Source organism: Mastigoproctus giganteus, chromosome 13 (genome assembly GCF_048544385.1).
Source record: "Mastigoproctus giganteus isolate SK-2022 chromosome 13, ASM4854438v1, whole genome shotgun sequence".
Classification (NCBI taxonomy): Eukaryota; Metazoa; Arthropoda; class Arachnida; order Uropygi; family Thelyphonidae; genus Mastigoproctus; species Mastigoproctus giganteus.
The window spans coordinates 88,998,557-89,014,866 of NC_143587.1; the positions used below are offsets into that span (position 1 = coordinate 88,998,557).

Below are 16,310 nucleotides of genomic sequence, written 5' to 3' on the forward strand. Positions count from 1 at the left end.
ACTATTACAAATTGCCTCGTGATATTGGTAGACTGTGTGTGACTCCTACACAATGTGAGTTCTGCTATATAAACCCTCAGGAGAGATCTCATTTGAATTCTGTCAAACTGGTTTTTTGCAAGCCAGCATGGCATCTGTCTTTTTATAGCACTCCATGAATCCTCAATACTGTTGGTGTTCTCTTCTGTTTCCAGATCACTGAAATGAGGCGAGTGGTTCATGAATATGTACTGAAAACCTTTATTCTCTAGGCAATCATAAGACTTCCATCAATCCGATGCTATAGTAGTACCAGGCAAAATGAAAGTCTTAATGATTTCTAGAAGGACTTGTTTACTCCTTTTCAATGCTCTTGAAAAAACACCATACCAAACCATGCTCAACTCCACCAAACACCCATCTCCCATTCACACACTTACTCCTATTATATTTTATTTTACAAACTTACTCTCGTCCATCTCAATAACTACACTCACACCACCTAGCATACAACTTTCTCCCACACATGTATCCACACACTTCCCAATAAAGGCTCCTCCAAGTCACAATCATGGAACTCACACCCAACTCATGTATCACAAACTCACATGGTGTTTTCTGAACCCAGTAATGGGTCAGAAGATTCAATCAATCATTCTTAAATTGCTTTCCAAGAGCCATGACCCTTTCACACAGACCTTTTCACATTATGAGCTTTCACTCTGCACTTCCACTCATACCCATCCGTAACATCCTTTTTACTCAGTTAATTACATCATAGTTCTACACTGAGGGCACTTATACTAGGAGGATATTAAACCTACACTCAAACACCATTCAGTCACACATCCTTCTCCAAACCATACAGAAATCTTGCAGGGTTCATGAGATGTCTCCTGAGGGTTCATATAGCTTGCTTCTCTCACTTGAACAGAAGTGGAAATGACCACTTTTCATTTTTCCTTAGTTGAAAAACACATCAGTATGGAAGAGTGGTAACTGTTAGCCTGTGCAATACATTTTAATGCAAATGAGCAATAATTAATTAAAATCACATTGAAATGCAAAAAAAGCAGTAAATTACACATAGACCCTGCTTTGCACCACCTGGAAATACAACATGCAAATAACTATTGTGTATTTTTAGGTTAGTGTGTTTCTTCCTTTTTTTCATCAATCTTTAAAACCACTTTTTTTTTTTTTTGCTTGAATGCCTCCCAAATAGGTGCATAAACTAACCTAACCTCTTTAGTATATGGTACCCGTTTAAGTTAGTGTGTTCATTCTTTTTTCCGTTAATCTTTAGTATATGGTATGGGAAAACCATCCTAACAAACATGTGAAAATGCAAATAAGCAGTAAATTATGCAAAGGATTAGACCTCCCAATTGCTGCGAGGAAAGCAACCAGTAGGAAGAGCTAGGTTTGTCAGTCATTGCCTTTCGCAGTGATCCATGGAATGGAGTACAGTACTCTGAAGGTTAACTGAACAGAAAAGACTGTTTTGACAGGGATGGGATTACACTTAAATAGAAGACTTGCAAGAATATTTGCTGATTCTATTGAGGTACTGTTATGTGGGTCAGAAAACTGCTGGCTTGGGAGGGAGTGATAGACTAATAGTTGAATAGCAGCCATATACAGTGGTGTAACTGATTTTTGTATTGCTTCTATTGGAACATGCAGCAGCCTGGAAAATGTGTAGCAGATTTCAAGGCCTGCTGGGGATTCCTCACAGAACAAGCAAATATATGTACTGTATTAAAGTTACTGAGAATGAAAAAACATTGCATGTATACTAGCATGTACATTAATGTTAGGAGCATAGTAAATAAATTTGATGAATTTGAAGTATACTAGTTAAGTCATCAAATGCCAGCATTTTAGGGATATCAGAGACAAGGGGCTCACGTCTGGTGAGTATGGGCTTGGCACACCCAGGGTCCTGAGCTGGATATCATCATTCTTCTCTTTCTTGGTGATTCCCTTCTACTTCTCTCTCTCTCTCTCTCTCTCTCTCTCTCTCAGGTAATTCAGAATTATTTTATTTATTTATTTATTTTTTTTTTTTTGCTGGTGCAGCATTAGCCTCAGGCTTCCTTGCATCATATGGCTAATGATAATAAATAATAATAATAAGGGATGTAGAATTTGAATGCAGAGAGTACAACGTGTACAGAAAGGATAGAGAGAAGTTATGCTCTTAATTAAGAAGCACATAAAATCTAAGACAGCACATCAATTTGGACCTAACGCATCTTTATCTTCTTGCAGGCACTGATCCACCACTATGTGCAAATTGCAACACCCAGCTCACTGTCCAACATGTACTCATTAATTACCCAAAATACAATATTATTATTATTATGTCTAAGGTGGCACCTAGACTTCCATCTATCTCCACCTGATTAAGTTGACTTTGTGCAGAACCTCTGCAAAATAGACCTGTATGGAAGGTCTCTTCGCCATCAGGGAGAAGCTGTCACCTGCACAGCCGCTCCCCGTTGACGAATAGACCCTAATGGCCACCCATATTCACTTGGTGCTGGGCCTGGTCTTCTATTTTAAGTGCCTCATGCACAAAAATCCCGCACCCACCGGAAGTAGTGCTATACCGGTGGGTGCCAGCAATCCCGCTCCCAGGCTGCCCACACCTGAGAGCCAGCAAAAAAAAAAAATAAAAATAAATAAATAAATAAAATACATATATACACACACACACAGTATAAACAAACTAAAAGGGAAAAAAAAAAAACACACACACAAATAATCAAAATGTATATAACCAAATCTTAATTAGTAATCATTAGATTATTCCAATGTCTTCTCCGTTGAAAAACAGTTACATAGAACTCTTGCAGTGCTTGAAATTTATCCTGATTAGCAATAAGGTCACTTTCACAGCCTCTAACTAAATTACCAATCTTCACTTTTAGCCTTTCTCTATGTTCAACATACAAACTACAATCATATAATAAATGACTCCAAGTCTCAGGTTGACCGCAAGTGCATAAAGGAGAGCTGACTAGACCAAAGTAATGTAGTTTAAAATTCAATGAGCCATGGCCAGTTAAAATAAACGATGTTACCATAGAAGGAAAAAACCATTTGTTATTACGATCATAAGTAAATTTAACTGTTGGAATAAACAATCTAGTCACCTCCCCAGTTGCACTAAGATCCCATCTCTGTTGCCACATACCAATCAACTGTGTTAGAACATTTTTCTTAGCTTTAGCTATCTCTATAGTGACATCAGATGTGATATTCATGAAAGAAACCACAATGCCTTTTTTTAAGTAATAACAAAGGGCCCGATACACAATGTACAAGTCTAGAGGCAAATGCCCGGCCAAAACCTGCATAGCATTCGTTGAGACTGTTCTGCACAAATTAGAAATAACATAAAGCATTGAGCGCTGAATCGATAACAATTTCTGTTTAAATTTAACGTTAGTAACTCTGAAGTACCACACTGATGCTCCGTACGCAACTATGGGTAAGAAGACTGCCTTGTAGTATAAATTTAAAACTTTCCTTTTCAACCCCCAATCTGACCGTGTTAATCGAATTATTGCTGCACTAAATTTTTTAATTTTTTCGTGTAAGTAATTTAAATGTGGGAAAAACAATAATCTATCATCAATTCTTATACCTAGATATTTCACCTCAGATACTAGGGGAATCTGCCTCCCCTTAATTAAAGCCTTTGGCGGTCGCGCATAATTTAGTTTCCCCTTAAGAAGCATCATAACACTTTTAGTTGTAGATATCAATAGTTTGTGCAGTTCAGCCCACGACACTAGACTTTCTAATACCTGGGCCACTCTTATTTCAAGCACAGCCCTGGATTTACCAGTAATACATAAAACCAAATCATCTGCATAAGCAATCTTATGCAGATTTTCAATTGATTGTTCTAGCCATAAATTAAGTACTAAGTTCCAAAAAAGTGGGCCCAATACAGACCCCTGAGGACACCCTCTCGAAAGATTCCTATTAAACTGTAGATGCTTAGCTTTCAGTATAATTTTCCTACAATACAAATAACTCTGTATCGTCCTATACAATAAGTCTGGACATTGCATACCCCTTAATGCAGACAGAATACTCTCATGCCACACCATGTCAAAAGCTCCAGTAAAATCTATAAAGATGGCTAACACATACTTATCCTCTGCCTGGTTGGTAAAATTCATGAGATCATTAATGGCATCCTCCATAGAATGCCCTCTCTTGAAACCATACTGATAAGGCAGGGTCAAACCATTTTTATCCATGACTTGGTTCAATCTTAAAAATAACAATCTTTCAAAAACTTTGCCAAGATTGGCCAATAACGAAATTGGTCTATACCCTCTTGGGTCATTTGGTTTTTTACCCGGCTTAACTAACAGCTAACTTAACTAACCCAAAATACAATAGTGACTGACAAGCTATGTTTACCTCTTTTCCAGGACGAACATTCCTTTCAGTATTGCTGACCTCCTGGCAGCTACCCCACATGTGGCCAAATTTTTTTCATTCCTTAAATGGATACAATTGTACAATGCAGTGTGAACTTCAACAACATTTATATACATAAACTGTGTATTTAACATCACCATAGTTAGGCACATTATGGCCTTGTGCCGTAAAGCCCATAAACAAACAGCATCAATTTGGGATGGGGTGGTCAGCGCAATGTTGAATCAGTTTGGTGTGATGTAAGCAGTGGGAAAACAAAAATGAGGCCTAATGACTGTGAGTATAATGTGAATAGCTGTACTGACAAATAGAGTGGGATAGTGATTTAACCTTCAGATGTTGGCCACTCAAACATTTGCAAGACTACTGTGGATTTATTGGATGACTATACTAGCTTGTTAAAGAACCAATGAGAGAAGGCAATACTTTTGATCTGATTATCGCTAATGACTCTTCATGCATTAGATGAGACTCATGGTAAATAAAAAAAAAAACACACATGGGATGTACATAAATTATCATGTGATACAGAAGCCTGCAGTAGATATAAACTAGACTGTAATCAGGTCACAAAGTAGGTAGGTAAGATAAAGCAGATTACAAGAAGTCTCTGGCAAAGAATTCAAAGTTGAGTTAGAGAAGACAAAATATGATTACCAATGAGCACTCTTCTTCTTCAACTAATGTTATATTAGTGGAGTTCTCCAAGGCTCTATGATCTACCCTTGTTATTTTCTATATTTATTAATGGTACTGATGAAGGCATATCAGGCAGATGGTACAAAGGTTGGTAGGCTGGTTAATGACAGTAATCAGAGTATATTACTACAACAAGATCTAGAAAAATTAGGCAGATGGGCTGAGAAGTGGCAATTAAAGTTTAATATTGAGAAATGCAAGATACTGCATGCGAGTAGCAGTATCTTGTCTTTTTCATTCTTCGGCACACAGCTGTGTGCCAAAGAATGAAAAAGACTTGAGGTAATTGTGCAGTCAAAGTTCTCTGGGCTTCTAGCTTGTGGCTTACAGCTTGTGGGGTTTTTGTCAACAATGTACAGGAATTTTTCCAGTAGGAATAAGGATATCATTATCTTGTTGTATAAGGTAATGGTTAGGCCATACCTTGAGTACTGTATACATGTCAGGAAGCCTCATTTTAGGAAGGATGTGGATCTGTTAGAAGAGGTGCAGAAACAATGAGATTAGTGAGGAAAACAAAAGAGTGCTGTTATTAAAAAGGCTTCAGTTCTGAAAATTGCAGCATCTGGAAATTAGGCACTTGTGAAGAGATCTGATTGAGATGTTCAAGGCATTGAATGAATTGTAAACTCTGTTTTCACATCCTTCCACTCACTCAGACTATACACATGATGGAGTATAAATTCAAATTGAGGAAGGATGGTTGCAGGATAGATATCCAGAAATTTGTCTTCAACAGCATGTAGTTGATTGTAGGAAGAGGCTTCCATCCAGTTCTGGAAGTAGTCATAATAAATTCAAAGAGGCTTCCATCCAGTTCAGGAAGTAGTCATAATAAATGCAAAGAATTACTATACAAACTAGTTTTTTTTTTTTTTCTTTTTTTGGTTGACGCTGTACAAGCTTGCTTTCTTGTATCATTTGCCATTACTGATATTAAATTTAACGTTTGGTCAAAACTATTATGAATTGTTATAGAGAGGATACCCTTGTGCTATTGAGAAGTACTGTTGAACAATGTATGCTAGAATAAATTCAGCTATGGTTTTCCCCTATCCTTTTTTATATTTAGAGTATTTTCATATTTCATATAAGATAATATAATTGTAAGTTCTGTTTAATATAATTTACACAATTTTCTGGAAGCCCTTGATTTGAACTTACAGGTGAAAATTACAGACATTTGTTCCCATCACATGAAAATGAACAAATGCATTTAAGTTTGGTGCCTAAGAGGATTTGGATTAATTATAATGGTCTAAGGAGCAGATAAATTTCTCAGTATTCATACTTTTCTTTCTTTTTATGAAGAAGTAAATGTATTCTAACAAGTATAAAAGGCCCCGGGTGCCAAGCGTATTTTGAGGCCAAGCGATATTTGTGTGATTCATAAAAGGCAATTAAATAAAAGGCAAATAAAAGGCATTCAAAGGCAATTAAAGTTATTTTTAAGTTCTTATATTTCTCTAAAGTCTTATTTTTAAAACTTTTCTATACTTGAAAAGCCCAAAGTTAGAACACAGAAAGGAAACCCATCTTTCTTTCTTTATCCATATTTCTAGGTCACTAACCAACTAACACTTTAACCGCTTGGCCTCCCAGTGGCACTGCTCCTGCCTCCCCGTGGCGGGGCCGGAAACCTTGGCAGATAAATCCTCTTGCCAAGGGCTAAAAGGAGCAAACATGGCAAACATAGACCATCAGGATATTGAGAACGATAATCCAAAGAGACAAAAGACTGATCGGATGAAGTAACCTTGCCCATCATTTTTAATCATCCACTCACTTACTAGTCAGCCCATGAATAAATTGTCTCCCTTTGTCATACAAAAACATTTGGAGGGTATTGCAAGATCTCCCAAGATGGTGAAGAGACTGCAATCAGAAGACTTACTAGAAGAAACCACGAACCACAGACATTCTGAGAAGCTGTTACAACTTACAAGCTTTGCTGGCATTCCAGTTAAAATATCTCCTCACACAACTCTAAATTCATCTAAGGGTGTAATATCCAGTTGGGACCTATTAAACGTCACTGAAGAAGAAATAACCCAAGAGCTGCAGGGACAACACGTAATTGAAGCAAGACGAATAATGATTAAAAAAGATAACTTACACCTACCAAAAATATTATTGTCACCTTCAATACACTAAACTTACCCTCCTCTGTAAATGCAGGTTATTTACTTTGCCGCATTCTGCCCTTACATTCCAAACCCTTTAAGATGTTATAAATGACAAAAGTATGGCCACTCACAAACTCTATGCAGAGGAGTTCCTGTCTGCCCCAATTATGGACCCTCAGATCACATACAAAGTAACAGTACAGCTACAAAAATGACCTGTCTAAATTGCAAAGGTGACCATCCTGCATATTCTAAGACATGTGAAAAGTGGAAAACCGAGAAGAAAATAGTAAAATACAGTAAAATAGTAAAGGTTGAGAAGAAAATCGGTTACCAAGAAGTGAGAAAAGTAGTTGCACCTATTATAACCAAAAATATGACCTATGCCAATGCTGTAAAAAAGTATCAAACAGTCTCCACTCAAACTGATGTAACAGTTCCCACTAACAAATCAATTTCTGATTGGGCTAGAATTGTTCTTTCTAAGCAACAATCCAAGTTCTCTGACCAGGCAAATAATACTCCTCTGACAATACCAGCGGCATCTCCTACTCCAGTCATAGATACCATATCTTATAGTTCAAATGCAAATGTAGGGGAAAATATTCAGGACACAACCATGGACACAGATGGCACATCCATACAGGATGATCCCTTTCTAGAAATCCATACAGAAGAAGAAATGGACACAGGTCGGCCAGTTTTCTCCAAAAAAGATAAACCTAAATTGGAATGTCATAAGGCAGTAACCTTCAAAAAGCAGTCAGATGCAGCTCCATCAGTTAAATACAAATAATGCCTTGTATTTTACAATGGCAGAGTCTTTTGTTGCAACACAGATGATATCCATGATCTAATTAACTGATATTCTCCAGTTGCCCTTTGTCTTCAGGAAACTTACCTAACCTCAAAAATTTCTCCTTCGGCAAAGAACTATTGCCTTTATTGAAGAGATCGTAATACAGCAAATATATTTCAAACTGAAATAGAAGCTGCTGCTGTTCATATAACTCTCCATATTTCAATAACACTTGTCTCAATATACCTACCACCAAACCATACTTACTGTTTAAAAGATCTTGAAGATCTCTTCATACAGATACCTCCACCTCTCTGTATATTAGGGGATTTTAATGTGCACCAACCCTTATGGGGTGATCCTAAACTAGACATGTGGTCGACTCGTTGAAAGCTTTCTAGAGTCAAAAAACCTCACCATACTCATTACTGGTGCACACACTCACTCACATACAACTCCCAACTGGATACACCTCAGCAATAGATCTCTCTCTCTCAATTTGTTCTCCAATACTGGTTCTGACCATAGAGTGGTATGTTTTAAATGATCCTATGGGCAATGACCACTTTCCAATCATATACAATTTTTTAATATCAAAGACTCCTTCAAACAAACTCCACAGGAAATGGAAATTTGTTCGTGCAAACTGGGCAAAATTTCGATCATAAATCTCTCTTGATAAGGAAAAAATCCAGCTCCAGAATACTGATAATGTAACAGATTACATCACATCTTCTAAAAGTGGCCAAGGACACAATACTATTATCAAATCACCCTGGTCGCAAGCATTATAATTACTGGTGGAATGAGGAATGCACAAAAGCAAAGAAAGCAAAAATTAAAGCCTAGAATTTATTTCAGCAATGTCCAACCACAACTAACTTCATTAATTTTAAGAAGCTAAGGGCAAAAGCACGTTTTATACAAAGGCAAGCCAAGAAAGAATCCTGGAACCATTTTGCATTGACCTTAAACAGAAACACTGATCCCAAAATTATATGGAAAAAAATTAGACAGTTATCTGATAAGTTTCCTACCATACCTTCTCCAATCCTTTCCTGGAAAGGGCAAGACCCATTCAGTTCTTTATATATTACTAATGCTTTGGGTAATACTTTTGCTGAAATCTCAGCAGCATCAGCCTATTCTACATCATTCCAACAAATTAAAAACACTAGAGAAAAGCATGCCATTAACTTTCAAACTGCCCGGCTTCTTCCATATAACAAACCTCTGAACTTTTGCATGCCAATAGAACAGCCCACAATGGTGCTGTTGGGCCAGATGGGATTTATTATGTCATGCTACAACATCTTGATGACAAAGCTTTGCACCTGCTCCTGGTTTTTTACAATCGTATATTTTTAGAAAATGTTTTTCCAGCTTCTTGGAATAACTCTACTGTTTTGGCATTCCTAAAGCCTGGGAAAGATCCAACTAATCCCCATAGCTATAGACTGATATCTTTCTCAAGCTGCCTGAGCAAAATCCTTGAAGAAATTGTCCACAGAAGACTCATATGGATCATTGGGTTAGAACATCTAATGAGCCATACCCAATATGGCTTTCATAAAAATAGGTCATGCTTAGATCTCATGGTCAAGGCTGAATTCGCCATTCGAAATGCCTTTGTTAAACGTGAACATCTTGTAATGGTTTCAATAGATATCGAGAAGGCTTTTGATGCCACTTGGCTGCATGGCATACTTAGTGATCTTTACTCTCTTGGTATGCGGGGCAACCTTCCTATATTTATTCAGAACTTCCTACGTACTAGATCGTTTCAAGTTCAGTACCAACATGCCCTCTCCACAACGTTCATATAGAAAGGAGTTCCACAGGGATCAATACTGAGTGCCACTCTGTTTGCTCTTAGAATAGATTCCATCACTTAACCAAACAGCTTCCAAATACAGTTGAGACCTACTTTTATGCAGATGACCTGTCCATCTCCTACCATTCCCAAAACATGAGGTCTATTGAACAGCAGCTTCAGATATCACTTAATAAAATACAACAGTGGGCCAGCCTCAATGGCTATTGACCCTCGCAGCAGAAAACAGTTGCTATCCATTTTTGTAGACAACGCAAACTTCATCTGAATCCTGAACTTCAAATTTATAATGTCTCCATCCCAGTCACTAATAACATCAGATTTCTAGGATTAACCCTTGACAACAAGTTAAATTTTATAGACCATACTAAAAATGTACATACTTCCTATCAAAAAAAAAAAAAAAGTTAAATATACTCAGAGCTATATCCTCCCAAACATGGGGCGCAGATCGTACGTCTTTGCTTCGACTATACCGGACATTAATCAGATGGAGCTCCCATCTATGATTCAGCCAGATTGAATGCTTTGCGCTGGCTTGATCCAATTCAACACAGTACTTTGAGGCTTGCACTTGGTGCTTTCAGAACATCACCAGCACATAGTCTCTACATTGATTCCCACGAGCCCCCACTAACTTTACATAGGAAAACACTGTTATTGAAGTATGCTGTAAAGGTACAAAGTTGTGCCACTCATCTGATTCAGTCATACCTGTTCAATCCACTTTTCAGAAATAAACCTAGCATAGTAAAGCCAGCTGGTCTTCACCTTCTTGAACTGATGCAAATTTGGCATGTTTCCATCCAATCCGTACAACAGGTAACAACTTGTACTCAACCACCATGGGTTTCGCCTCCTATCTCCTATACCGACCTGTGACACTTACCTCTGTCAATGGGGAAAGAACATTTTACAAACATCAGATATCAAACAACTTCATGAAGCTCGCACTCAAAGATACATTGACTTTTCTCCAATTTATACAGATGGCTCTAAATCTAATTCAAACGTTGGAGTGGCTGCAGTGTTTCCAAATACTGTTATTTCAGCATCCCTGCCATCTGAATTCAGTATCTTCTCAGCTGAATTATATGCAAATAAACTAGCTTTACAAAATCTCTCTTCTGACTGTGCTTTAAAATCTGTTATTTACACTGATTCCCTCAGCTCAATCATGGTTTTATGTAACTCCTCAGATACAGTTCACCCTGTTCTAGACGAAATAAGAAATATATTACTACAAATTGAAGAACACCATCAACTGGTCACCTTCTGCTGGATTCCAGCTCATTCTAGAATTTTGGGCAATGAACTGGCTGATAAAGCTGCAAAAAATCCAACTACCTTAGACTTAACTAATATCCCTGTTCCGCCATCAGGCTATGCATTAACCATTCAGGCTGCATGCCTGTCAGAATGGACAGCAATATGGCACTCTCAAATTAATAATAAACTCTTTCAATTTAAACATGATCCAAAATTTGGCGCTCCAGTGTCTGCACATCAAGATGAGAAGAAGTAGTCCTTTCAAAGGCAAGAATATGTCATACTTAACTGACCCACCTTTATTTACTCACAGGGGATGACCCGCCACAGTGTCCACTTTGTAATATAAATCTGAGTATTAAACACATTCTCATTGAGTGCTCTTACTATAAACAAGACAGAACTTCAACCCTGCTATCATTGGTTAATCTTGGTAAACCAATAACTTTAGAGAATCTCACTGGAGACAATGCAAATATTTCCAAACTTTTCAACTTAAAGAAAACTGGACTTTTTAATCAATTCTGAATTTATGAAACTTTTCCATTTCTTTTTATAATAAATGAATAGGTGCATTATAGCCAAAGTAGCTTATGAGCCATCAAACCCCCATAACAACAACAACAAGTATAAAAAAGTCAATTCGAATGAACTTTTACTGTAGAAAATGCACAAATTCTAACTCATCATTTGACTGTTCTTATCAGAAATAATTTATGCCTTTCCTTAGCAAAAGTCAAGGAAGAACTAGACAAATGTTTTGAGCAAATCAATGGGAAGTTTTTTTTTTTTGTTAATGCTGTATAAGCTTGCTTGCTTGCATCATATGCCTCTACTAAATGCTAAATTTACATGAAATTTGTACCTTTAATTTACTGGCTGCAGGTTACTATGGCTAAGAAATTTTCTAGTATTTTATTTGGTTTCTCTAGTGACAAAGGTAGTTAGTATAATTTTTTAAATTGTGTAATGTGCATTTTTTACTGTGTTTTTTTGCATGTCTACTCAGTTTTAAAATAAATACAGTCTTATTAAGATATTACAATTATATATATTTTTATTGATATTAGCCCTGCCCAAAATTCTGTTCCTCTTGTAAGTTACAAATTATGAAAGGAATCAATGGAATGAATTTATTTTTTAGGGTGCTAAAAACTCTTCTTCTAAGGTTAATAGAAAAGACAGTAGGAACCAAGCATCCTCAACTTATGCTCCGCAGGTAAGTTTCCTGCATCATTATTGCAATCATTTTATTTTATCCAGATTTCTAAGAGACTGATTACATTCATGTAACCAATTCAATATACTCTGGATTCATTAATCTAGAACAGGTGTATTGAATTAATAGCATATCTTATTCACTCCTGCGTTTACATCATTTCCTTAGTTGAACTGACATTCAACTGAGGAATTTTCGAAAGAAGCTTGTTCATCGCCACTATGACCTGCTCGCAGCATATTTTCAAGGAATATTGATAGGAACAATTATATTCATTCATTCCTGATTTTGTATGATGCACTTCTTCCTTTCCCCATTCCTAGAGGATATCACATTGGATTAAGCCAGGGCTTAATCCAATGTGATATCCTCTCCAATCCTTAAGCCAGGATGAAATTCACATGTCAGGAAAATTTTGGTGCAGCTGCTCTCTTGCAACAATGTATAACACTTAAAAGTAAACTAGCCAGATATGTGAGTGAGATCCTCACTGCATTATAAATCACAGACAGTGATACACTGGATTGCATGAACAAGTTAATTCATATCATTCATTATATTATTTGCATCCATTTTGGTTAAGGATGGATGTCTTAAACATTCAAAATTGTCAAGGAAGGCATTCCACTTTACTTTTGAACTTTGAAAATGACTCATAGTTCTGCCCATTGTTTTCTTCTAAAAGTAAGTTTTAGCAAGTCACAGGTTTCTGTGGCAGTTTAGCCTAGTTTAAAGCAGAACTTGATTTAGATGTGTTATTTTATAAAATCAGTAATTTTTGGAAAAATACTAGTGTCAGAGAAAAAAATACTACAAGTTGTCCATCACTTCTGAATGACAAATAGTTTTGAAATAAATGGCAAATGATTCTGCTATGATCTAATGGATGAATTTGTTTTACCTATGGTAATATGGCTATAATTAATCCAAAAACCTTTGGTCATTCCTTGCATATTAATAGTCAGTGATAACAGCATCCAGGGCTGTTTTTGTGAGAGAACATACTACACTAGCATTCCAGGCTATTCCAATAGATTCCATTCCATTAGAGAGAATATACTACACTAGTTTCATTTTTTGAGTAAACATATTGTGTTGTTCAGAAATTAAATTGCATGTTTATAAGAGATACCAATGTTAATATTTATTATGATGATAGTAATTCACTGGGTTTTTTAACTAAACCTCTAACAAATTAAATTTAAATAATTAATCCAGGAACACACATGCTGGAGTAAAAATTGACCATTAATCTTGAAAAAATACATCTGCAAAAAACATGAAGGCACAGCCTTTCCCACTTTTCAGAACCTTCAAGAACGTTTTCAAATATAAAATACCCAGGGAATTTCTTGAAAAAAGTTTAAATATGTTTGCTTAGTGCCTGGATAAAACTTACCCACATATGGTTTGAATACTTTTCAATTACATAAAACAGGTACTTGAATCATTTTCAAATACTGCAAATCATTTTAAAGTACTTACAGTAATTGAAAATGATTTGCAGCAAGCATTCATTTCATTTGAGTTTGATTATAGTTAATTTTTTATTATTTTTATTTATTTATTTTTAGTGTCTGTTGCAGGCACTTAAGTTTAATATTTATTGACTTTTTTTTTAAAAAAAAGCCTCTCAAAATACACTGTTGCTTATTTCTGTGTTAATACCTAACCCTTCCTGCTTGTTTCCTTGTTAAAGCCTACCTCTTCCTACTCATTATTTATTTCTTTGTTAATACCTATCCTCCCTTCCTATTCTATTTATCTATTTTGTAATTTATAGCTTTCTAGCTTAATGGTAAATACATTTATGTATACCGCATGTTCCACAATTTCATGTTTTCATATGTGTACTGACAGCTTAAGGAAAGCAGGGTTGGGGGGGGGCAGGATCTAGCACAAATGGAGAGGGATCAGGTGGTGCATTCTGGAACTTGCTGTTTTTTTTTATAAAAGTAGCAGTCTCAGCATATATATGTTTTAAAAAAAATGACTGTATGTTACTTTTTTTTTTTTTTTTTTCCAGTAGTTGGCGCATCGGCTTCTGTGGCCATAATGCACCTCCCAAGGTTTTTGCAGTACTTTGATCCAAGCCTGAGGCGGGATTCAAACCCGCGACCTATGGGTTGCCAGGCAGGCACTTTACCCACCTGGCTAGCCCGGTCGGCACTGTATGTTACCAAGGTATAAATGCAGGATCTAGCACAAATGGAGAGGGATCAGGTGGTGCATTCTGGAACTTGCTGTTTTTTTATAAAAGTAGCAGTCTCAGCATATATATGTTTTAAAAAAAATGACTGTATGTTACTTTTTTTTTTTTTTTCCAGTAGTTGGCGCATCGGCTTCTGTGGCCATAATGCACCTCCCAAGGTTTTTGCAGTACTTTGATCCAAGCCTGAGGCGGGATTCAAACCCGCGACCTATGGGTTGCCAGGCAGGCACTTTACCCACTTGGATAGCCCGGTCGGCACTGTATGTTACCAAGGTATAAATGTATAGGATCTAGCACAAATGGAGAGGGATCAGGTGGTGCATTCTGGAGCTTGCTGTTTTTTTTATAAAAGTAGCAGTCTCAGCATATATATGTTTTAAAAAAAATGACTGTATGTTACTTTTTTTTTTTTTTTCCGGTAGTTGGCGCATCGGCTTCTGTGGCCATAATGCACCTCCCAAGGTTTTTGCAGTACTTTGATCCAAGCCTGAGGCGGGATTCGAACCCACGACCTTTGGGTTGCCAGGCAGGCACTTTACCCACCTGGCTAGCCCGGTCGGCACTGTATGTTACCAAGGTATAAATGTATTATGGAAAGTTAGTAGTTGTTGTGGGGATTAAATCTCTCTGAAAGTAGAAGACAGTTATCTGTATAGATAGCTCAAGTTAGGAGCTTGGTTTTAATTATTGCTGGTTTACAGGAATTAAAGAGCTGATTAACATAATTTAAAAATTTCTGAGAAGTTATCAAAAATATTGTGTGAGAGATGAAATGGTTAGTAAATAAATTAGAAAAAAATTGAATAAGAAAGGGTATTTGTGTGATGATCAATAAATAATATAAATTTCTGATCATATTATGTAAGGTGAAGCCAGAATAGTTTACATCTTTGTTCGGCCCCAGATGCCAAGCATTTTTCAAGGCCAAGTGATATTACTATGACTTATAGGGTGCTCTTGACAAATGATTAAAGTTATTTTTAAGTTCCTGTCTTTCTCTCAACAATTTTATTTAAAACAGTTCTATACTTGAAAAACTACAAGTTAAAATGCAGAAAGGAAACTCACCTTTCTTTACCTTTTTTATATATTTCTAGTTTCCACTAACCAACTAACCCTTCAACTGCTTGGCCTCCTAGCTGCACTGCTCCTGCCTTTCCATGGTGGGGCCAGAAACCTTGGCAGAAAAGTCCTTTTGCCAAGGGCAAAAAGGAGCAAACATGGCAAACAGACCATGTTTCTGATACTCAAACTAGCAGAAAACTAGATCAAATAGATTAATGTACAGCTAAGCAACAAAGGACAGAGGCTCTTCCTCTAGTCACACCACTGTTTTTGTTATTCATTCTAAAAATGAACAACCCATCAGAAGTTTGTTGCTTTTCAAGAATTCAAAAAACCCTTGAAAGCATAGCTAGTTTCCCTAAAACAGTCAGAAGACTAAAATCAGGAGATCTTCTAGTAGAGATGACAAATCAAAAACAAGCAGAGCATATAATATTGGAGAAATTCCAATAACAGTTATGCCTCATTCCACCCTGAATACCTCGAAAGGAGTAATTGGGATCTCCTCAATGTTCCCGAAAATGAAATAAAAGAAGACCAAGAACCAAGGAGTTTTTTAAGTGAAAAGAATAACAATTAAAAGAGAAGGAGAAATTATCTCAACAAGGAATATAATTCTAGCTTTCAACTCTCCAAAAACA

At 36.6% G+C, this 16,310-nt stretch overlaps 1 protein-coding gene across 1 annotated transcript in view; it reads left to right on the plus strand.

The window, feature by feature from the left end:
* The window catches only part of LOC150076249 (plexin-B-like), a 705,969-nt gene that overhangs the window by 561,857 nt on the left and 127,802 nt on the right, over positions 1 to 16,310 (plus strand). Inside the window, exon 26 of the mRNA XM_090387297.1 lies at positions 12,318 to 12,392. Within this exon, the coding sequence (XP_090243423.1) occupies positions 12,318 to 12,392 (75 nt within the window). The remainder of the gene's footprint in view (positions 1 to 12,317; positions 12,393 to 16,310) is intronic.